The 23,573-nt window shown below is 38.0% G+C and overlaps 1 protein-coding gene across 3 annotated transcripts in view; it reads right to left on the bottom strand.

Moving 5' to 3' along the window:
* Positions 1 to 23,573, bottom strand: part of VCAN (versican) — a 113,608-nt gene that overhangs the window by 11,375 nt on the left and 78,660 nt on the right. For all 3 annotated transcript variants that reach the window (XM_067731172.1, XM_067731174.1, XM_067731173.1), the window contains 4 exons: positions 22,453 to 22,566; positions 20,090 to 20,203; positions 14,797 to 14,955; positions 13,449 to 13,531 (listed from right to left, as the gene is read on the bottom strand). In XM_067731172.1, coding sequence (XP_067587273.1) covers positions 13,449 to 13,531; positions 14,797 to 14,955; positions 20,090 to 20,203; positions 22,453 to 22,566 — 470 coding nt within the window. The remainder of the gene's footprint in view (positions 1 to 13,448; positions 13,532 to 14,796; positions 14,956 to 20,089; positions 20,204 to 22,452; positions 22,567 to 23,573) is intronic.

The raw sequence follows: 23,573 nt of genomic DNA, 5'->3' as shown, positions 1-23,573 counted from the left end.
CTATTACCTCATATCTGATTGCTCCATTGTGCAGATTTATTTTGGCTAGGATGCTTTGATTTTGCTCCATGTTACTGCCAAACTGACTTAGCAAAGGAAACTCCAGTTTTCTGAACAACTTTCTTTGTTTCCTCCTGAATTCTTATAGCCTTATTTAATATCACTTGCAGAGAAAAATAGTAGAAAAAATAAATCATTGATTTTAGGTTCAATAATGTATTTTTTTCACTAAAGCTAAATGTTAGGAAGAGAGCTCTCCTCAGGAAATCAATTCTGAGCTATAAGAATGTAATCGAGCCTCTCTCACATAGACGGTGTCTCATACATACAGAAATGTAGACTCTTGGAATGAGCAGAGAAAAATTCTCTGCTCCCATCTGGATTTTTTTCTCCTCGCTGGAATTATAAGCAAACATCCTGGGTGATCTAGCCCAGGTCGACCCTCTTCTAGGGCTGGATGGGCAAACTAAAATTATTCCAAAAAGCCAGCATGGCTTGGGGAGAATTCATTTTAACACTGCTGACAAAAATAAATGCTGATTTAGCCTGTTTTTGTCTCAGAGACTCATGTTCTCCATTCCAGACCTTGAACTCTCGTTGTTTCCCCCAGAGACCAGAATTAGATCAATCCCATGTCTGAAAAGAAACCCCTAGATTACTGTGCATTTTTGTTCTCTTTTGATGGCAGAGAAAATTATGACACAAAAGTCACATAGTTGATGTAAAGGAAAGCCAGCTCAGATGTAAACTTATCTACATGTTCTCTAACAAACATGCATTTTATTAAGAGGTAATTTTTTATACCTAGTATGAACTGCTTAATGCTGTACACTATATGAAAAAGTTACTTGTAGTGTTCCAATTAAATGATTACCTCTCTGTATGTGTAAAAAAAAAAAGTGCCCCAAAAGACAACCATTTCAACTAAACTGGATTTATTAACTTTTCAATTATTGTTTTCTCTTTCCTTTCCCCCCAATCAGATTCAAGCAAGTTAGTTGCCAAAAGCATAAAATGATTTTTAAAATCCTGGCCAAAATCTAACAGCTAAGTACCATTCTCCTGAATGAAAATTGTCTCCACAAACCAGAGAATTCATTTTGAACCAATCCTGATATTGAGAGGACAAAGTCGGAGCAGACTGAAGTTATTCATTACAATCTATCAAACTTTACAAATACTTAGATTATTTTATTCCAAATAATCTGTATTTTATTGTCAAAAATTTACTTCTGTCTTATATTAACATAAAAGCGGAGAATTATCCTGCAGGTCTTCTGGAGCACACGGGACTCCCCTGCCTGCCAATATTCCCCACTCTCGGAGAGTGACCTCAGTTCCACAGATCTAAGACAAACTTGACTTAGGTGTCTCAAGCAGAATGGCGGAAGAGTTATTCTCTCCTTCCCAGCTCTTTGCAAAGTCTCCAACTTAATTCAATCAACATACGGGGAGGGAAAAGGTATGTGTTGTGTTTGGGGATGGGGGTAGGGTCTCTGCTTTTGAAAGTTACCAGCAATCTACTAAAGTCAGACAGGGTTTACATCCTTTCAAGGAGACTCTGATTATATAGTATCTAGGAGTCCCAACTGTCATTCAGAGATACCAGATGATCTTTTATCTTTAAAATACACACCACCATGATCCATGGCCCTGAATCTCAGCAGATAACTAGTATCACAAGCATGTACAAAACAAATGGAAGATAAAACTCTAATGTAATTGAACTAGAGGTGGATCACTGTCTTTTTTCTAAGGTGAAAGAAGTGTTATTTCATAGACTCGCAGACATAGAAAAGAAACTTATAGTTACCAAAGGGGAAAGGGCGGGGAGGGATAAATTAGGAGTTTGGGATTAAGAGATATACACTACTGTATATAAAATAAAGAGCAAGGACCTACTGTATAGCACAGGGTACTATGTTCACTACCTTGTAATAACCTATAATGGAAAAGAATCTGAAAAAGAATACACACACACACACACACATATAACTGAGTTATTTTGCTGTACGCTTGAAAGTAACACAACATTGTAAATCAACTATACTTTGGTTTTTAAAAAAGCATTATTTTGGAAATACACAAGATTTAAAAATAAATCAGGTACTTTGCTTTGCTTTACAAAAGGAGTTTGCTTGGTTCAGCTCTGAGCACTGCTTTCAGTTCAAGAAAGGAAACGAGACCATCCAGTATTAGTCAGTTAACTGCTGTGACAGTCACGTCCCAGCTGGTCCTTTATATGATACATATATAAGCAAATCGATTTATGAGGAAATATGCAAGCAGCTGGATGGTGAAAAGAAAAGGCTGGATCATGGAAAGCTCTTGAACCGTAGAATGACTTACCCTTCATGCAACATTCCAAAATACTATTTGCTTTTCCACATCAAGATTTTTTTTGTCTTTAGAAGATAATGTCAATTCAAAATTCAAAACCCTGAAGATAATAAGGTCATGCTTCAACCTCTAGTAGAGAAAGAATTCCCGGAACATGAAAGAGTTTTGTTTTTAAATCCCTTTTATCAGAATTTAAAACTAAGAAGTTTTCAAAGCAACTGGACTTATCAAAACTTAGTTGATAACTAGCCCTTCTCCATAATATTTGACCCATTTCAAATTCTTTTCATTGAGATTTTACGATTTAATTTGGTCAAATAGCTATAAAGGATAATCGATGGGCACTAACTAGTTCTAAACAGACACTCTGTTTAGAATCTCTTGGTTTCTTTTCCTCTCTAATAAAAAGAAAATGGAATTTTCACACACTAGATAAAATTTAAGTTCATCTTTTTGTGGGACACAAATTTGAGATTTACTACCATCACACACACGTACACACACCCCTACCAATACAGTATTTCTTGGCAACAGGGAAGGATATATCTAGGCTAGACCTTTGGGAATGCCCTTGTTCACACAGACCTGTGTAGCAGAGAGGTCCCCACCATAAATACAATAGAGAAGGTCCAAAATGGTTAAATAGTTAGTCGAATAAACATCAACAGACCCCTAGAGATGGGAAAACTGAGCTGTCCATTGGACAAACTTGCCAGCTAATTGAACGATTTTTACATACTAGCCAGCCATTGGGTACAGTCCAAATTTGTGCCTGAGCAAAAAGTACGAAATAGTTCATATTTGTGGATCTTCAGGGTCTCTCATGTATATTTGAAACGACAAATCTTGAACCTGCATCTGCCAGGGGCCTACTCTATCATCGACCTTGTACCTACCCAAGTATTTACCTATAGTTTTTCAGCTTAGATTGAGTCACCTTTTATTCTTAAAATTCACTGTAATTTAGATGATCTTAAATGGCCAATTAAAGGCTTTATGTTTTAGAACTATTATGAGTGTTGCCAAGTATGTTTAAACAATTAACCGCACACATTCCATTGATAAAAACCGCTCTTGACATTTGTCCAGTAAAGCCATGCTCTGACATAATATATTATGGTAATTGTTGGGAGAATTTAAGGCTTCAAGCTATAATTTGGAGTTTTTTTCCACGAACAGTCCAGTCTCTGCTTTCTACCTACTCTCTATTCCCCCAAACACTGCTGATTTAATTCACTGTAAAAAAATTTTCATAAGAAAACCAAAAATGTCCTCTAGGTTCACATGCCAAGGGAACCAGCCAAGGAAAACTTTCCACTGCTATTACTGTGTATAAAGTGAAGATACGGGAAAGACTGGTCCCAGTGCTTACCTCAGTTGCTAGGATTTTACTAAGCATGTGACTCCATGTATTCGCTTTACGCTGCATTTGAAAAATCATCTCATTTCACATTTAACTTTCTGGTTCATGATATAATGCAATTCATACTAGAATTTTAAAACCCAAAGCTATAGGGACTTAATTCACAGAGAATATTATTCTTGCAGAGACCTAAGCAGAGTTCTGGGAATGTGAAGTTTTGAAATGCAAAATACTATATGGCCACTAGGTGGTGATATCCATCCATCATTAGATTTTGAATTACCAACTAAGTCACCGTTAACAAAGCAATGTAGACGTCCCCCCCACCCCCGCCCCACCCCAAACCATGATTATTTCCTCCATATGGAAAAAAAGATTAAAGGATTATCTGTGATAGGTTCCCTCAGTTTTGTGAGGAAAAGTAAGAAGAGAACACTTTGCTAAAAGACCTCAGCTAAACAGTATTTACCAATCCCATTCTATTTAGCTACAGGCCAATGTAGCTATAATCTGAATTTTCCAGTTGACGAAAATGTTCGACTACAATATTTATTTTTTTCTATTTGTCCTTTTAAAATTATCAGATGATTTGCATCAACAGTGAAGCTGCATCAGAAGCAAAGCCTATAATAGCCACCTAAAATCCTTAGGACAGGGCAGATCGTAAATAAACACCAATGCACACAGTTCATGTCTGTATGTGATTCAGTCTGTTTGTAGGTAAAAACTTATGTAGATTAGCTATAAAAACATGACACCTGTACTAAAAGCTGACTTCTCTGTGTTCAAACTCCTTTTATCACCTGGAACCGGTAGTGCCACTGCTGTACTCACATGGCCACAAATAACATCCAAATGCAGTCGATGCCAGGGGTAAGCAGATAACCACCAAAGGATAAAAGCAAACTCCAAATAGAAAACACAGTCCCTAGACGACGGCTTACCCTTTTGAAACATATGCTGATAAGAAACCACCTTTGCACTAAATAAAGAACTCAGAATAACCACTCTGGGTTTATCCCCCCGCCCTCACCTTTCAGAACACAGGTCAAACAGTTATCTGCCGGGAGCTTAGAAGAACTGCTTATTAGAGAAATCAAAACATGTGTTAACTTTAAAATGCCTTTTTTCCCTCCATGGCTGTGGTCACAAGAGGCATTTGTTTGCAGTCTGTGGGGGATTATATTTAATTTTGTTTTCTTTAAATTGTTGGGGCAAATGACCTCACTGCAAGGTAGAAATATACCCTCCTCTGATCTGCGTACTTGCTGTGGGTTACTCTGGTCTGGGTCCTTGTTTATTTATGTTTTAAAGGAGGTTATGGTTTGGCTGTTGTCTTTTAGTTGAACAACCAAAAGGAAAAGAGCAGCTTTGTTTTAAAGGAGAAAGAGACGTTTGTTTTGGTGTCACTGCCCAAGGCTGGCAGCCTGGAGTGGGATCCTACAAACATGAATATGTCGAAGGGAAAAAAACTAACTCGGGGTCTCCTGATAGCTGTGAAAGTGGCAATATGCCCACTATTTTCCTAGCTGGCAAATCTCTGTGCGGGAGAGAGGATCTGCCAGCTCTGGAGCACAGCACTAATCTTGTGTAATAGCATGAGCTCACTGCCCTACAAAGTAGTAATTATCCACAGCAGTTTCCAAAGGATGTGAGTTCCTCCCACTCTGAGAGCACTTGGAGACGGGGTCCCAGGCACAGCCCCACTAAGCCACTTGCATTTAATCCCCACCATGAATGGTGCCAGTGGGTTCCTTCGCCCCAAGTTTGTTTGTACAGGTCTTCAGTCAGGAAGTGTTCACCATCCAAATGCAACTTGAAACTGCCAAACCCATTCAACATTTTCTTGGCCTTTTCCATGGCTATGCATTGCCTTAAACTAATTAGCAATTAAATTTAAATAACCATGTGTGATTTTTAAGGTTTCACAGAGCACTGTTGGAAAAGCTTCTGTGAAAAGGAACTACCACGTTGATAAATGCTTCTTTTTTTCAAGGAGAATCTTGTCAAATATGAAATGATTTTCCAGTGGTGGGTAAATATTGTTCTTCCAGCTGTTTGCCCATCAATAGCCATCTGCACTCAAGGAAGGGAAAGGCGGAGAGGAGGGTTTTGTGTTCTAGAACTACACTGTGGCTCGATATATTTTATGTGAACAATCAGAAGAACCAGTTCTTGGTTTCAAATCAAACTGAACTGCAACACAAGTAAAAATGTTCACTAAGAGCTCAATGGTCTTTCAGAAAAGAAACTGAAAATTCTTCTACTGGTGAGTAATGTGCTAAAGAATGAAGAAACAGCATATGTTTTCCTTGGCTTTTAGATTAATCTAATGAAGCCTGTGAGATTTAACATAATTAAATTAATGTTGATATGCAGTGTGACTTGCTCACAGAGAAGTGGCATTTGACTTGGAGCTAAAACCACAGCATAGCCAACACACACCCATCTGCAAACACTTTACAGGAAGTTTTCTAAGATTTTCAGGTAGAAAAAGTAAAACTTAAGGTTTTGGTTTTGTTTTTTGTTTTTTTTTTGCGGTACGCGGGCCTCTCACCGTTGTGGCCTCTCCTGTTGCGGAGCACAGGCTCCGGACGCACAGGCTCAGCGGCCATGGCTCACGGGCCCAGCCGCTCCGCGGCATGTGGGATCTTCCCGGACAGGGGCACGAACCCATGTCCCCTGCATCAGCAGGCGGACTCTCAACCACTGCGCCACCAGGGAAGCCCCGGGGGTTTTGTTTTGCATCATTGTTTTCTGCCAAATCATTCACGATCCTTCAAACCTACAAACCAGCTTAGAAAACACAGGGAATTAGTTAATACTCTTGATTCTCTTTTCAATGTCCAAGACATCTGGGAGAGGGAGGAGGATATGAACCTCTGTGTCTATAAAAGGGTAATAATAATACATTCCTGCAGAAAAAAGAATAATGGTTTATGGCCTGCGAGCTACTCCTTTTTAGGTGTCTCTTCCTGGGTTAAGGGCTATTTCTTTATTGTTTCTACCTTTTTAAAAGCTGGTTTTTTTCTCACCATACTTTGCTTGACAGACTAACATGTTTATTTATGAAAGGAGAAAATGGGTCTCTGGATTTAAAGTCAATTCCACATCCAATCTGGCTATTTTCCTTCATTAACTCTGCAGCATAACCAGGAGGGCAAGTGGGTGTCCCAAATTCTAGGTGTGGCAGTTTGCCAATGCTCAACCATGTTTATCAAAGTGAAAAAAAAAAAAAAAGCCAAATTCAGTTATCTTCCAGAAATATTTTTTTCAAGTAGCATTTTTTAAGCACAAAAGGCTATCAGTTAGCCTTTTGGAATCTATATCCTAACTAACAAGGGGCAAGATAAGTTGGTTAGAGCTAGAAAATAAGACATTTAAGGATCTGTGAATTAGTAACTTGTTTGAGAACTTTCTGACTAGATCCAGAAAGTGCAGAGGAAAGGAAGTCTCTGTTTTCTCCAAACAGGACACTGGAGAGTGAGAAGGCCGTGACTACTTCCCAGGAAGCTGACAAGCCAGCAGCCTTGCATGGGTTGACACTGAGTGCTGACAAAATAGTGTTGACAGATGGAAAATGTAAAAGAGATGTAGAAAATGTTCTTTTTAATGTATAAGGATAAAGTCAGAGGTTTTTTTGGTTGTTTTTTTCCTTACAAATCAAACTTTCCTAAAGCTCCTCAACATTTTAAAAAGAGAACTGGATTGTCAGTTCTACTCAATCCTCAACCTCTGGACAATGCAACCTAAGGTGACATTTTCCTTTGAAGTAACTTCATCTGATCCACTGAAGCGTCCGATCCCCAGTGGTGAGGGTTGAGCTTTGAGGTGCTGCGGGAGCTCACTAAAGAGAACACAGAAGGGAGCAATACAGACCTCGGGAGAATTGCCACTGCGAGAATCTTATTCCTGGGGCTCAGGGAGAGGAGGGGGCAAGACGGTAACAGCTTTAAATCCCTGAGGTCCACAGCTTGATTTTAAACCATTGGTTAGGGAGTCATGTTATAAAAAGTAGTGTGATTAAGGCACCTACCGGTTTCCAATATCTCCCTAACTGTGCTGTCCATGGACACACCACAGTCTGTAGTTGAAAAGCAAGTTGTAAAAATGACCTTGCCAGGGCTTCCCTGGTGGCGCAGTGGTTGAGAGTCTGCCTGCCGATGCAGGGGACGTGGGTTCGTGCCCCGGTCCGGGAAGATCCCACAGGCCGCAGAGCAGCTAGGCCCGTGAGCCATGGCCGCTGAGCCTGCGCGTCCGGAGCCTGTGCTCCGCAACGGGAGAGGCCACAACAGTGAGAGGCCCGCGTACCGCAAAAAAAAAAGATTTTGCCAGGGTGTATATAGGTGGAGAAACATAAATGATTCCATAGTGTTCCCTGATGTCTGGCTCCCTCTGTGCTTGAAAGAATGGACTCAGATAGTGGATAAATAAAGGAAGACCTGTCCAACCTTAGGCAACCAAGTCATCCTTGGTCAAGCAACCTATAAAAAATGAAATGAGCTGAGAACACTTAGGAGTGAGATTTCCTTCTGCTTGTTTCACTACGTTTTGGATTTGGATAATAAGGTTTTTTAAAGTCAAAGTTTTGAGTAATTGTCAGTTTCCTAAAACTTCATGGAAAATCTGCCCTGATATAACTTAAACCTTTGAAAAGTTTGCTTTCCATCTCCTCTTCCCAAAGCTTATGTATTCTTGGGACAACCATGGACAAAACTGTCATCATTTCCAGTAGGAACATCTGTTTTCCTTTGGGTTAATAACTTTTGTAAGATACATTATGCTCAGCTACATACTTCTGTTTCTGAGAAACATTTGTTTTCTTTTCGTCATATTTGAAGTACCACCTATTATATTTTAATGTTTTTCATACTGATACAACTTTAAATAAAATATTTAATTTAGATAAACAAGAATTGTCACATAGAGATTCAGCCAAAAGACTTAATTGGTCCTTTCAGGATTGAAAAGATAACAAAGTGAATCGGTTGAGCAATGTATGGATATTGATTATCATTCAAATATCTATTTTTGTCAACCACTCTGCTAGGTGCAGAAAAAATAGAGATGAAAGTTAATCCCTGCCTCAGAAAGCTCAGTGTCAGGAAATTAACACTATAGAGGCCAGTGGTAGGATGGGAAGAGGGTACAAAGGGCTTCTAGAACACAGAGAAGGAGCTCTTAGTCACACCCAGCTAGGAAGACTTCCTGGAAGAAGGTGACTCTTGGCTAAGCAAGGTATTCAAACATTTATCAAATGAAATTAGGACAAGAGGTGAGAACATTCTAAGCACGAGGGCAAGCGGATGCAAAGACCAGCAGAAGTGAGATGTCATGGCTTATTCCTGGAACTGTGGGTATTTTGAGATGAGACAGCTTAGGAAGTAGCAGATGGAGTAAGTGGGCTTGGTATGCCGTGATAATAATTACAGAATTTTATACTGAAGGCAAGAGGAAGACATTTGCCGAATTAAAAAGGGCGTAACAAGAGTTCAGAGCAAGGGGAGAGGAAGGTCACAGGCACTGAAAAACAGATCTAGGGGAAAACACTTCAGACTAGTCATTCATTTAACAATAGGTTAAAGAAAGAACTTAAAAGTCAGCTAATAGTACAGAAGCTAGATAAGAAATGTTTGTTCAAGTTCGCCAGGTTTAATGTGTATTTAACTTGGATGGTTTAACTTAGTGTCTTTGAAGACATTACTTGGGTGACAAGTAAAGTAATTCATTATTGAAGTTATTTGTCAGGCTTTCTAATAAGCACTTGGGGCATTTTGCTGTTAGAAATCTATAGTCAAGTTAAAGAATGACCGGTGAGTAGAAAACCAAAGGGCAAACTGAAATGTGACTGCTTAGTAGGAAATCAAGTGACAAAGTGAAAACTAAAATGTGTTAAGAGAAAATAACCTTAATAGAAATCACAAGGGTAAGGCTAGAACCAATTTTGTTCATGAGTATACTTTTGTGAAATTTACTGGGTAAACACTCCAAATAAAGAATAAAAAAGATTTTAAAGATCCAATAAAAGCAAGAATTTGGCATTTTATTAGTGATATCAACATCCTATTATAGAAACCAATAATGTGGGATGAATCCATCAGAATCTGAAGAATAAGGGCAAAGTAGATAACTTGGCCAAATAAAATTATTAATTTAGTATAAGCATATAAATTGAATTAGTCTAGCTATAAAGGATAATCGTATTAAATACGATACACTACAAATTTATTGGAAGCAAAGTTTAATTATTTCAAGAAAAGAACTGATTGAAATTGAGACCTAATATTAACTTATTTATTTTTACTCTAAGACTGAATAACAAAAGATAACATACAGTAAATATCAAAGGTTCTTTTTGTATTAATACTGCTCTACCTCCCAAGAAGGATAAGCTCTAATAAACCTTTCAAACAAAAAATGGGGGTGGAGGGGAGAGGGGAGAAATCACTCTAAAACATAAACAAAGTTCTTGAAATTGCACGCAGTCAAGTTAACACCATTCCCAATTGTAAGCAGATACTGCTTTTCCCGATGAAGAGTTTACTATTAGGGATATTTTCAAAAGCAAGACACTTGGAGTAAACAGCGAAACAAAGGAGAACTATTTTATTCAAAGGCCTGAGCACATATGGAACCTGTTAAGGGGATGGTGGCTGCAGAGAGAACTACAAACAAGTTTAAGAGACACCTAGGCTGTCTCTGAAAGCAAGGGATGGAGGCAAGCGTGGTTAGAAAAGCAGAAAGTGGGCCAGAGATCAGTCAAATGGGAGGGAGACAGGCTGTTGGGCAGATGGTCTCTTCTGTTCCAAAATATTCAAAGTTAAGGACACTCCTTAGCACACTTTTATTTTACACAAAGAGTGAATTAAGAAGAAACCAAGGGTCCGTCAGAGTTTTTCCTGGATTTACTTGTGTCCTTTCTTTGATAAACTTTGCCTTGTGTATGTAATTCATTTGCTGCCCTCTTCCCATTGAGGCCCTTCCTTGGTGCTCTCTCCATAACCCTTAGGTTCCAATTAGAAAATGTGAATTAATTAAGGGTAAGTTTCTTGTTTATGTTGTATAGTTATCTATCTTAGGTTACGTTATCTTCCTCTGAAAATCTCATAGGAAGATCAATATTTCTCCTTTGACAAAGTGCAATGCCCACTTATTTACCAAATTTAGGACCAGTCTAGACTATGGAAATTGTAATTAAGTTATTTTTTTCACAGTATATTTCACAGCACAGTCCATTAAAAATTAATGGACACAGACAAAATAATGAGTTGAGTTGGCTTGCTTCAGCATAGTGGAATAATGACATCTGATGAAATCAAGCACACCTGGATGGCACCTGACAGGCAAGATAAATTCCCGAAGATAATTTACAGACCTCACTCATCTGCCAGCTATAAGCCAATATTCAGTCCCATTAACCAAGCTCACAGGGGCATAGGGCCTTATCCTACACACCTTCCGAAATAAAAAGCAGGCAAGAGAACCACTTCTCTGAAGAGCTGAATTGCTACTGGAGAGACCAGAATAGACATCTAGTAAAACAGAAAAATGCTGAGAATGAAAATATACAAATCAATTCTATATAACCAAGGACAGACTGGAAACAGTCAGGGACTTGGCCTATCAGGTCAGTATGTTGCAAATGACAGACTTTACATTCACTTCACTGTGGCAAATGCAACTATTTTAGGCTCATGGCAGGACCATACAGGCACCCAGCCAACAGTTACACTTTGAGATAAGTCGTGGTCCAGGTCTGCAAGGCACAAGGAAGTAGCAACTGCAACTGGCCACCTGGGTCCTTGGCATTCTAGCTTCTGCACTACAGCTCACAAGAGCCTGTACTTTTACTGGACCACTTATAAGGGAAAGTCTTTGGGAGGAAGACTTAATAGCGGGTATCCTAGACCTAATTTCTCCCACAGGAATGAAGCCTCCATTCAACAAGGGAAAACTGACTAAATGCCTATACTTTATAATATACATTAATAAAATTATAAAAAGTCTTAACTATCTGTAATATAAAGGAAAAAAACCCTTTTAATTTTTATGTTCACTTATAAATTAAATTAGTAAAAACAAAATTGTCTATCTTCAATGAAAATGAATACATAAGAAGTCATGCTATACCAACCACTACTAATCTGACCAAAGTTATCTCCCTGAAATTATTATTCATTTCAGCAAAATGAAAACATACAGATACAACAATTGCAGATATACCATCCACCCAGGACAATTAGAAGAAAATGAGACTATTGATGTAGGAGATGTAATCCTATACCTTACGGGGAATATATTTTATGAACAATCTACTTTCCCTACTTTTTCTGCATCTTGCCAAATAATCTACTTATGCACACAAATGGCAAACAGTGCTGATTGAACATAAGGAGTGATGACAGAGAAAGGGCAAGCCAGGCTTTATTTTAGGGTTCCTAAAGGCAAAATGTGATAAGGGATACCCTTTTTAAAGTCAAGGAGGTACCAGCTAGGAGAAAGCCTACGGCTTCACCACTTAATAGCGTTGTGACTGTGGGCAAATAGCTTAGCCTAACTGACCATCCCTTGCCTTACCTATAAAATGCTTAATGCCTCTCTTAAAGTTACTGTGGAGAATAAATGAGTGCAAAGCACTGAGTACAAGGAGTGACACAGACATAAACTGAGGGGCATGTCCAGGAGAGCACAGAGAAGCTTTCCTGAACAGGCAGAGCAGAACTTCTGAAAACAATTATTCGTTTGGCCTCTGTTCTAGAATGAACTTTACGTTCTGTCAAACTCATTAAATCCAGATGAATGGCAGTAATGAATGAAACTTAATTTTTAAACTCTTTTTGTGTGTGCTTATTTTCAAGTCTTCCTCTTGTTTATCTAAGTTAGAATTGAATTTACACCTAACTGTCTAGCCCAGTGGATCCCAACTCTGTCTGCATTTTAGAATCACACAGGGAACACTTAGAAAATATAGCTGCCAGAGGTTTTGCTTTAATGAATTTGAGCTGAGGCCTAGACACCAGTTTTTTAATTATGCTCCCCTGGTGATTCTAATGAACAGCCCGAGCCCAGAACCACCATTATAGCTAACCACACTTGAACTAGTTCTAAAGAATTAGACTTGTGTGTTTACTAGTAGTGACTCAAAACAGCTTCATCCATCCTGACTTAAGAACCTTATTGCAGCTTACTCAAGGATGTGGGTATCAAATCACTCCTTTCTTCAAGAAGTAGAAAAAGCTAAAAAACCACATAATTAGTCAGCAGAGTGAATGGAAAGAAATTTACAAGATCATAATTCAACAATCTTTTTTAAGATGTAAAAAATGAGCATGTTTGCTTGGATAAAAATGAGCCACGCCTTATAGCAGACTTCCAGGGCAATTATGTAAGAAGAAAAGGTATTTTTTAAAGGACCTTTTCACTTATGTGTATTATTTTCCTTTTTGCTTTGAAGCTATACAAAACAAAGATAACCATCTGAAATACAGACCTGAGGCAATTCTGCTGAGCCTGCGGTTTTCGGGTTCAATGGAAATCGGATACACTATTCTTTTAAGAGAGCCACCTTGATTGGAGCCCTGGTAGATGGATCAATTGTCAGGGAACTACCTCTATTTTTAACCCCCGTCTAGTTCACCGAGTGACCCTGAGCAAGATATTTAACTGGTCTCCAGTCTAATGTGCCTCTGCAATCAACACACAGTACCAAGTTCTAGAATCAGTGTCATTTTCATCAGTAACTTACCAGTGTGCTGCCATCGGTCCAACGGAAGTCATGTTCAAACATCTTGTCATTGAGGCCTATCCACTGATAATCATGGCCCACACCTGAGAAGGGGAACAACACAGACATTTTATTATCTTTCCCACATATGGACGAAATGTATCAAAGCAAACTATTTTTGGCATGAATCATGCATCCTCTTTTCTGGCTGGATTTCTGTTTAGTTGCTCATAAAAATCTTTCATGGTCTAACTATCTTTTGTTCTTTTGCCCAATGTGTTTTAAACCAAAAAGCTAGTTTGCAAATATCGTGAAACATTAAAATATCAGACGTGGACAAGTATTTCCCTAGCAGTGCACGACAATTAAGCATTTTTTTCCGTCTTTACTCATGATACAAACTTTCCACTTACTTTTTTATTAAACTGTGCAATTGGCAAAAATTCAGTGAACCAATAAAATGTGACAGATCTCACCCATGCTAGCCTCATTTTGGAAGCCACATGTTTCTTCTCAAAGCATTTTTAATGGTGAACACCTAGACTGGACAGATCTGCAAAACTTCCTCAAAAATAATTACTTTCACTGTGAAATGAGTCACAGGCAAAGACACCATGAAAAAAAGTTAAATGAACCTCTACTCAGATTGCAAATTAACAAACTTCTAAGAGATAGCAGGCATCACGAGAACATATTTAATAGAGCATCAAACAATGCTTCATGAGCAAAACATTTCTACGTATTTTCTACATAAAAGCTAGCTGCCCTCCTCTCTTTGCTATAATCTAAGGAGTTATTAAACAGCTCTGTTAATAAGTTTCATTAGCTTTCAGTCTCCCTCAATTCGTGTTCTTAATATGAGGCCCACTTTCTATGGTCTAAAATAATTAGAAACTTGGATGAGAACCAATTATGCACAGAGGATAAGATTAGGGTGCTATTTATAATTCAATTTTAATTACTGGGGTAAAAATAACTGAACACAATTTTCTCTTTTACTTTAGACAGCATATGTACATATTCAAAACAGAGACCAAAAGCCTGGGAAGAATTAGACTGGAAACATAAGAGGTGGTCATTTCTTTAAGTCAAAATATGATCAAATAGTAATTTCATATGATTTGACCTATAGCATGCTGTTTCAACTATTACTGCTGGCAAACCATGAAATGCCTTTCTATGTTACAGTTGAATGTTTTTCAAAGTAGGGGGCTCATGTAGTAGAGATGATTTTAGTTCACAGATGAAGGATTTAATAAGTTGAGTCACAACTGAGAAAGCTATTTGTTTTCAGTTAGATACAGGAAAAAGGAAGAAGGTGGTAAGAATGGATGAAGCTTCAGAAAACCCATGTATATTTGGTACATACGATTCACAAACATTTGTTCTTCATGAGACAGAATGCTTGTGAGATGGGCGCCCTGCAGACGGCATTCCCGTTCAGCTGCATCCCACGTACGTCGATGGGCAAAGTACTTGTAGCACTGCCCTTGAAATTTGTGCCAGCCATAGTCACATGTCTCCGTGTCTGGGAAGAAACAAGGCATGGGCTTATTAAACTCATCTATGTCATTCAGACTTGATTCACCCATCCAAAAGTTCATAGAAGACCCAAGCCAATATCAATGCAATGTCCTCGAAGCAAGGGATTCACAAATTTTGGTCATGATGACAAAGAAATTATGATAAAGGGAGCCCAAATTATTCCTGCCAAGTGGGTGGCAATACATCTTAGGACTGGAAAGGCACTATCGAACTGCTCTTTCCCTGATGAAAGCCAGTTTCAGCAGGAGAAAAACTGGAAAAGGGGCCATTCAAAACCTCCTTAGACTGCAGTGTCTACTGACTCACTTGTGAAGCAATTGGGGCTAATTCCTTGCCAACACAACTTTTCTAAAGAGCATCATTCAAGTGATAAGATAAGAATTCTGGTTAAAAGGATTATGAATGCTCTATTTGCTTAAGGACTTCAAAGGCTCTGGAAATAGTCCTTTCCCACTTCCCGAAGAGAGAGCTGGATGGCCACAGCCTCTTGTAAGATTTACTAAGAGAAGAAAAAAATTCTTCATCAGTCGGCAGCTTCTGGGATATAGCTAAGGACTGTGAGCCTTTTTCCCAAAATGAGAGGGAATATAGGTAACTCCCAGTGCAAAAGTATCGGGATTTGAAGTTTATCAAGAATGACTTTAATTTAGTACCCCTCATTCCATCACACCATATACACATATGCATATGTGTATACAAATATATATTTTTCTCTTTTGCAACAAGCACACTGTAACCAGTATCCTGGTGAGATGAAAACACTTTTCAAATATGTCTAAATTTTGCACTGGCAGTAAGCTTCAGCTATAATTTCTAGATTGCCAGTTTTTAAGTATTTCATAGGAAAGCTGTCTTGCTCATAAAACTGCATTCTCTGTCTCTTTTTTTTTTTTTTTTTGCCGTGCCACACGGCATGCAGGATCTTAGTTCCCTGACCAGGGATCAAACCCATGCCCCTGGCAGTGGAAGCGCGGAGTCTTAACCACTGGACCGCCAGGGAAGTCCCTAGAACTGCATTCTCATTGGCAATCTTCCCTTGGACATGCCCACTCACAGGTGAGATTAAACTGTATGTTAGTAATCAATAGAAATAATTTTAACTTTCACGAAACATCTCACAAAGATACTGAACTAGTTACGTGTAAAAACTAACAAAACTGCGAAGTTTATGAAATTGGAGACGCTGTGAAAACTCCAGGTTATCTCATGATCATCCTCCCCTCCCCTAATTTTACTGATTGATGAAGATAAAACTCTACTAGATGAAATGAATGCTCGTTTTATATGTCTGACTTGGTGGTCATGTTGAAAGTCAGATTGTCTCCTGATTCTCACTGCATTTCCTCCTCGTCCTGTAATTCTGGGAAAGCTTGCATGGTGAGAGAGTTAATTTTTTCCTGGCTTCAGTGATTTAGACCATAATCATACAACAGATGCAGCTTATCTCTGAGAGCAGTCTTTATTTCAGTTTAGTCTATCAGGCCTGTTGCTTAGTTAGAGCCAGCTGACTAATTGATTTAAACAATGTGCACCGGAAGTTTTGAGTTATATTACGGAGTTGTTTGGACACCACCAAATTTCACAGGAAAGGACTCAAGACACAGTTAGGTGGTATCACAGTAGCACTTGGCACCCAAGAGTGAAGCCTATTTTGGCTACTTGGATGTAGTGATTTTTTTTTGGGGGGGGGGAGTTCCCATGGAAGATTTCAGAAGTGAGGTGGGAAGAGTGGGGAGGAAACAGATCTTCACATATGAAGGGGTTAGTCTATAGGGGAGGAGAGTTGGAAAATTTTTTAGACTACCCTTACTGACAAAGTCAATGATACGATATTGTAATAGCATAGCTTCCCTTAACCTTGGAAATGATCATTTGTTTGAAGACACGCAGTTTAAGATTCTAGAGGAGCCGTAACTTACTGAAAAATATATCAGAAAAAAATTATTCTATACACTCTTATCCTCTATTAACCCAAATGGTTTTAGTCTGGTTTTCTTTCTTTGTCTTTTATCACTGAGATAGATTAAGTATTTTTCCTCTTACACACAAAACACCAAAGGATCCTAAAATTTAGATGCATGACAACGACATTGTTATAATGCCTTCCTCAATTAGCAGGTGTGTATATTCCTATCAGGACATGGGTCCAAAACATAGAGGCAGTGGTTCTGCTAAAACCAAATAGGGACAGATTATTTATCTGTACTCTCATAACTTCCCAATGATTGTAAATAATGTGCAAATCACACAACGGACGAGTTTTTATTTTTTTAAAAAGCCAAATATCCACACTGATTCACCTAATTTTTACCATTCATGAATTCATCACATATGTAATTAAGGACTATGTATCAAGCAGCATCTTCTAGGAGGCTATTCTGAAAGGAGAATTTCAGAAGCAGTCTGTTTTTTCCAACTTACCTAAAAATAATGTGACATACATATCATCTATTAAAAGGCAACTCTTTTGGATTGATGTTTTCTTAAGTGTTACCCTACTTTGGGAAATATTTCTTATACTTTAAAACTCACATAGCGCATAGGTTACATTACAAAGTCCCAGATTTAGTTTTGCCTGTGTGTTTCGGGGGAGGTGAAGGGTACGACAACACTTGTTCGTGACCACAGAAGCTGAAACTGTCACTCTTAAACAATCTCACTAAAAATCTATTCTCTTTATGCTATATAGGTAATGTTTTCAACACTTCTGACATGTAGCCCTCAAGCCTTAAGAAACTGTCAACACTTCAGCACTTCTGGCTGGCAAGCTGTATCTTGACTTTGGGGGCAAACTGTACAGAACTGTCTCTCCAATGTTCTAAGACCTTCTTCTAGATTTTAAGATCTGTTATCATTCCACCAAATGTGTCCCCTATTTCAGAGTTATTGGGAGTTGTGAAGTTTCTAAAGCAAAGAACAGAATAGGTCAGCTGAAGAAACAACACAGTCATCACCGAAATTTGGATAGAAAACTGTTTAGACAACAATACTGCTGTTAATGAAGAAAACATTTGTTCTTAGGCAACCTGGAAAGAGGAAAAAAAAATCAGTGTCCTGGCAATAAATCACAAGAGCACAGCTGCATCTGGTAAACAGACTGGGATGGCTGTTTCTCAGCAAATAATGTGGATGAAAGTTAAACTTGCTTTAAGATAAAATAGAATATACCTGACAGTTAGGTGGTACCAGAAATGGAAAAAAAAAAATAAAAATTTCCTCTTTAATATTCTTTTAAAGAGAAGAAAAAGGTAATTGGTCCCAAACTCCCTTCCAAGGATGTTGCTGCTGAATCTATCAGATTCACATCTAAATAAAATGCTTATATTTAAAAGTTACTTTAGAAGAGTGAAGATACTGAGAAAAAACTGGGCTTTCCAAGGCTACTTAGGTTCATTTTGCCCACTGTCTAATTTACTAGCTGTGTGACTTTGAACACATCACTTTTCCTTCCTGAGCCTCAATTTCTGGCCCACTTAACCCACGGAAATACTGCTGTTAACCAAAGGAAATGGTGTACCCTGGAGGCATATGGTAAATTATAAAGTATCCAACAAATACTATCTCTTTTTATTCCCTGCCAAGAATTATGCTGGGTTAGGAAGATCAGAGACATTGTTTTATTCAGAGCTCTATCGCCAGTGCCCAGAACAGTGCCTGGCAGACAGTAGGTTCTCAATAAACACTTGTTGAACAAATGATTTTTTGAATCACTCCTTATACTTGGAACTAAGCGAAGCCAGAATCGTTTTTATCAATAAGATATATGAATGTCTCAAGTATCTCACCCTTTTGTTTTCTTCAACAAATAGCATCTTTCTCACTGTTTTTCTTAAAGAAGAGGATCTTGTCTGGTCAATTATCATATTTACCTTTTAAAATTCTGAAACAGACCCATCCTATGCGATAAAGAAAAAGAAAAAAAAACAACCCTAAAAAACCCAAGCATCGCCCATCCCCTTCCACTGGCAATTCAATGCATGCTCCTTTTACTTTTGCTTTAATTGTGATGCCATCCAGATTAATGCTGCAAAGCTGAATGTGAGGCCAGACCCAATGTGCCTGAGTTATTAGACACTCATTTTCGTTTTGTCTGGTGGAATGGAAGTTTGGCATTAAGCACTTTTGTCAAAGCCAAACCACCGTATGACTTTAAGTAGAGGAAATCGATGGTCCAAAACTGAGTGTGCTGAGTATGCAATCTGTTTCTGATTGATGAGCTCAGATATGTTACCATTAACCACCCAAGGGCTTCCCTGGTGGCGCAGTGGTTGAGAGTCCGCCTGCCGATGCAGGGGACACAGGTTCGTGCCTGGGTCCGGGAAGACCCCACATGCCGCGGAGCGGCTGGGCCCGTGAGCCATGGCCGCTGCGCCTGCGTGTCCGGAGCCTGTGCTCCGCAACGGGAGAGGCCGCAACAGTGAGAGGCCCGCGTACCGCAAAAAAAAAAAAAAAAAAAAAAAAAAAAAAAAAACCACCCAAAATACATCTCATGTTGGCCATAAAATGCAAATTACAGGGATCACACGATTCAAGCCATCATGAATTTAAGCCTTTCTTTCGTTCAGAAAAAGTAGATGTTTCTTCAGTAGGAAAGAAACCTGGTTCACAATATCTTTTCTGTATTATTTGTCAAGCCAAGACGAACGTATTCACACAACTGTATTAACTCATTCTCCAGAGATGATTGACTATGAACAATAAGCCCATTGAGTCTCACATGCTTAGGGGGAGAAAATAAAGGCAACTAACACTGAATTCAATACTCCTTGGTACAAGCCACATACATGGATTAAAATCAATGCCTAATTTGTCCCCAGGAGGAATACATACAACAACATTCCTTTAGGTGGACAGATGTCCTTAAATTCAGCTCAGTGTGCCTGTCTGCAATTCCATTCTATCAGTAAAGCAACAATGATCAAATCAACACTGTTGTTCAGATGTTGTGAGCTACGAACACATCAGGAAACCTAATGTATTTAGGCAACCTATGAATTTCCTCTGCAAAAAAGAATTTGCAACATGGCCAAAATTGCTCAAAAAAAAAAAAGAGCTGTCTAGAATTAACAGTTGAAGTATCAACCTGTTCATCATACAAATGTTGCAAGAGCTCTTACCTTGCTCGCAAAGTGCCCCAACGTAGCTTGGAAGGCAGAGACACCTGAAGGTATTAAACCCATCGACACACGTGGCTCCATTGCGACAAGGATTAGAGTGACATTCATCAAAATCTGAAACAAAATCGTAAAAGGCCACAAAAGTACTTTCAAAACAGGTCAAAGGATCTTATTTAGTATAAGATTGCCAGGTGAAATACAGGATAGCCAGTTAAATTTTAATTTCTGATTAAAAAAAGGAGAAACTTTAGTATGTCACATGCTTTATTTAGGGCATACTTATACTAAAAAAAAATATCTTTTTTTATCCAAAATTCAAATTTAACTGATCTTCTAATATTTTTATTTGCTAAATCTGGCAACCCGAAGAAAATTTCAAATATATTCAGAGTAGGGTCATTATCTCCATTGCTTTTAGATGAGTCACATGAGTCCTAAAACCAATAAAGAATCCCCCTAGCCTTCCCACTTCCTATCCCAGCTCACACTCTGATAACCTCACATGTGGAACACTGAAAATGCTTAACTGAGCATAGCCTCTGGGCTCTTCCCTCTCCAATAGATCCTTCACTCTGCTGCTTGTCATCTTCTTTAGACACAATCAAGATAATTTTACTCATTGGCTTCTAAACATTCCAAGGGCCCCAATTATCCAGGGCAGTGGTCCTCAAAGTATGGCCCCTGGACCAGCAGTATCAGCAGCACCTAGATTAGAAATGCATGTTCCCAGGCCCACCCCAGACCTCCTGAATCTGATACTGTGGAGGATGGGAACAACACACTGTAGTTTACCAAGCCCTATAAGGGATTCTCACGCATGCTAAAGTCTCAGAATCACTTGACTAGAGTATGAAGTAAACCCCTTCAGTACATTGGATCCAGGACCTTCCTAGACCTATCTAGATCCAACCTGCTTTCCAATACTCTTTCCCAATGCTTCTCTCTCACAAACCCTTAAGTAGGCATCCTGAATACTCGTAGCCCCTCGGATGCATTCTGCAGTTTGTGGTCTCTGTGCTTTTGTTTGCTCTGTTGAGTCCCCCTCTCCCACTTATCAAAATCTTCCCCAACTTCAATCTGTATCAAATGCAACCTTTCTAACATAGACCTCTATGATCTCTTGTGATGAAATGAATGCCTTTATTCCATAGCATTTTGTAATTCCACTAAAAATTTAATTAATCTTTATATTAAGTATTAAAAATGAATATACAAAGTAAATTAAATTTCTAAGAGGTATATACTGTATTCTTTCCTAAAGAAATGGCCTTAGGAAAAATATTATATAATAATGCTGGCAAATACTTTTACAGTGTTCGCTAAGTGCCCACACTGATCTAACAGCTTCACATATAATAACTCATTAAATTATTTTTAACTGATTGTAATGTGAAAAAGAATGGGGGCAACAGAAATGTTTTTATACATATATATGTAAATTTGATATTTAAAATATAATTACTTCTTAAATGTTATCTATTGCGATCTCTATATCCTCACTGATTAGTACACAAATTGAGCTTACTAGCTCTGTTGACTTTTTTTTTTTAAAGATAAGTATTCTTTTAACATGAATGCTGGGGGTTTTATCTCAATACTGCTGTGTAATCTAAAGTGTAATCCATGGGCCTTCCTTATTTGATCATTATGAGTAAACCATTATGGTGCTGCCGGAAGGAGCACCTAGTCGGTAGATCCAATCATTTCTTTTCTAGAGTCAACATCTATATTCAGCCAAATCAAAACTGGGGTCCTTTTTAAAAAAAATTTTTAAGGAAAAGGAAACCTAAATAAGAATGGGAGTAAAAGGAGCTGATTTAGTAAAGAGACAGTGATATTCTTTGGAACCCAAAAGAGAGGAGGAAGACAACAATGTCACAAGGTCTTGAGGAAGAGGTGGGTGAGGCTGGTCTCTGGGGACAGCCAGAGAAGACGCTTTCCTTTTCCACATGAGAGCAACAAGTTATCTCAAAACAGAAAAACTCCCTATTTTTTAAATAGAGCTTTCTTACAAAATCTGTATTTAAATTGATAATTTATTGATATGCAGACAAACATCAACATATTTGTCAATACTTAACACTACTTTACATTTGTAAAGTCTATGTGTAAAAAACACACAAAGACACAGCTGACCCCAGTAAGCTTCACTGAGTCTTGGGTATATCAACAAAATTCAGTAAATATCTATCCCTCTTTCCCACACCCTACTTAACTTACTCTAAGATTTTAATTTCACTTAACATGTAATTCATCTACACATAGGTTTCTCCAAAATCCTCTGATTGATTCAAGCAATATAAATTCTCCCCCAGTACATCTTCTGGAAAAGCGCTACAGTCTTTCACGCGAGAACATCTTACCAAGTTCACACTGGTCTCCACTGTATCCTGGCACACAGGTGCACACATAGGAAGTTTCAGTAGGATAACAGGTGCCCCCATTAAGGCACGGGTTCGTTTTGCAACGATCAGGTCCTACCATGTTCAGGAAAGGAAGAAAAGCAATTAGGCTCATCTCTAAGTTTCAACATATTTTAGCATAAAATGCCACTTCTCGCTACCATAACATAAGCTTTACCATAGCAATTTAGAGACACTACACATTCAAAATTAACATTAACTTTTCTCTCTGGAGTGTTTCTTGGCATTATAACTAATTATTACAAATTGCATCTATTCATTTCCGGGATTCAACCATCATTATTTTAAACAATATTTTGTATGGTATCTGGCAACTAATACATTCTACTGCAGATTTAGTTGGCATGATAATGGCAATTGATTTTAGTCAAAATGATTACACGTATGTGCACAGTGAATGGAAAATGTATTCTTTTAAACGAGGTTAGTTCATGTGAAATGGCTGGATACACAGAACATGCATTCTTTTTAGCATTGGCTTGTTACCATCATTTGAATTATTATTGCCTTTTACCACTTAATGCTCAGAAACTTTTTCTTCGAAAGTGTGCACTGAAGTCTCTTCTGCTACATTAATATGCTTTTTCCAAAAACACGTTCCAAATGTACTCCTTTAAACTATACTTGAAGAAAAGCAACACATGGATTAAACTCTACTGTATAAAAACAAACCCAAATACAAAAACCTCACCTTAAATGAAACCCCAGATTTTTATTACAATTTTCTTATTAAAACACAAAATTGACACTCCTAGCAGATCAATATAAAGGCCAGAGATACAAATTTATGAGGTGAAAACGGTTTAATACGTATTTTCTAAATGCAAGTACTTTTACACTATATATTATTCTGTAATATATTATTATTATTCTGTAATATATATATTATTACATATGTTATTGTGTAATATATATATTATTCTGCAATATTGCATGGATAACTTTATTTACATTAATAGCTTATATATATTATTTGAATACTTTTCCATAATTGCTTGTTTCAGATGTTTAAGAATCCAAATGAGAGTTAAATGTTTTACAAAAGAATTGAAATAAATAGG

This window comes from Pseudorca crassidens, chromosome 3 (assembly GCF_039906515.1).
Source record: "Pseudorca crassidens isolate mPseCra1 chromosome 3, mPseCra1.hap1, whole genome shotgun sequence".
NCBI classification, from domain to species: Eukaryota; Metazoa; Chordata; class Mammalia; order Artiodactyla; family Delphinidae; genus Pseudorca; species Pseudorca crassidens.
This window is presented reverse-complemented; position numbering and strand designations above follow the sequence as displayed.